We start from the raw sequence: 1,565 nt of genomic DNA, 5'->3' as shown, positions 1-1,565 counted from the left end.
ATTATTTTAAGGTAAAGGCCTAGACTGCTAGATCAAAATGTTGGCATATATTTGATTTCGATTGCAAAACTGCCCTTCCAGGACGACCTCAAGGCAATTTGTGGGCTCCATGACCTTAGCCTGTGGATCATGCCATAGGATCACGACATTATGAAAGCCTACGTTGTGCTCCAGTGCTTTGAGAAACTAGGACAGTTTGTAATAGTTGAGCTGAGTATTTCTGTGCCTTTTTTAACTCATGAGAGCATTGATGTTCAATTATTTCCCTTTTGTGGGGGTGGCTCTTGTCATTTCAGTGCGGCAGCTGTTGCCCCTAAGAAGAAGATTCAAACCACTCTGACTGATATGGTTGTTAAGGGCACAAACCTGATTATTCAGGAAAAGCAACAAAAACTCGGTATCATTATTTTTTCCATATTAAGATTTTTTTCTCCAGCTTAAATATATAGTCTTTAGGATGGACAATGGTTATAACTCATATTTTAGGTCATAAGTATCCACTTATCACTTATAGTACTTAGTGAGTAATATGACCTACACTAAAGGAACCAAGCATGGTTGCAGTTTATTGAGAAAAAGTACCATACTAATCTTTTACCAGATGCCATGAAGTCAACTCCAACTCATGGCGACCCTATGTATGTCAGAGTAGAACTGTGTTCTGAAGGGTTTTGAATGGCTGATTTTTGGGAAGAAGATCACCAGGCCTTTCTTCCAAGGTGCCTCTGGGTGGGCTCGTACATCCAATCTTTTGGTTACTAGCTAAGCACAGTAACCATTTGCACCACCCAGGGACTCCTATACTAATCTTATCTGTGATTTAACTTTGTATGTTTTTTAAAATTTCTTGACATATCTGGGCCTAACTCTTAATGTCCAGCATTAGAATCATTAGTATTAGATTCCTGATCAAACCTATCAATTATTTTTGGTTAAAACAGATGTAGATCAGAAAATACCACGCAGTTCCTGTACTTGTGGCTTTGTTCATGAACAGTGGTTGGGGAGGAGCATAGATCCTTGCCCATAGTGAATATTCCCGAAGTAATGTATGAAATGATCCAACCCATATTAATTGCTTAGTTTCATAACATAAATAGAAACCAGATATATGTACCCTACTAGTCTGATGTTAGAGGCAAGGATTCTTTTTTTTTTTTCTCTTGGTGTTCTATGTACTTCATTTATAAAATGACTGAATTATGAATGCAGAATGTAAAATGTGAGATGGTAGCTCATGTGACCTCAAGCTGTCTGAATTTTGAATCAGGAATACCACAGAAGAACTTGTCTTGTTCTGAGGAGTTCAGAGAATTGATGGACTTGCCTACCTTTGGAGCCAGAAACTTAAAACATTTGGCCAACGCCAAGACATCAGGTACAGTCAGCTTGCCCCTAACCAGTTGTCACTGAGTCGACTCCAACTCATGGAGATCCCACGTGTGTCAGAGTAAAACTGTACTTCATAGGGTTTTCCATAGCTGATTTTCAGAAATAGATTGCCAGGCTTTTTTTCCAAGGCGCCCCGGGGTGGACTCAAACCTCCAACCTTTCAGCTTGCAGCC

The 1,565-nt window shown here is 39.6% G+C and overlaps 1 protein-coding gene across 1 annotated transcript in view; it reads left to right on the top strand.

Moving 5' to 3' along the window:
- MCM10 (minichromosome maintenance 10 replication initiation factor) overlaps positions 1–1,565 on the top strand; it is a 47,335-nt gene that overhangs the window by 18,150 nt on the left and 27,620 nt on the right. Inside the window, exons 11-12 of the mRNA XM_023734357.1 lie at positions 297–397; positions 1,271–1,378. Of these exons, the coding sequence (XP_023590125.1) occupies positions 297–397; positions 1,271–1,378 (209 nt within the window). The remainder of the gene's footprint in view (positions 1–296; positions 398–1,270; positions 1,379–1,565) is intronic.

Source organism: Trichechus manatus, unplaced genomic scaffold (assembly GCF_000243295.1).
Source record: "Trichechus manatus latirostris isolate Lorelei unplaced genomic scaffold, TriManLat1.0 scaffold00067, whole genome shotgun sequence".
NCBI classification, from domain to species: domain Eukaryota; kingdom Metazoa; phylum Chordata; class Mammalia; order Sirenia; family Trichechidae; genus Trichechus; species Trichechus manatus.
This window is presented reverse-complemented; position numbering and strand designations above follow the sequence as displayed.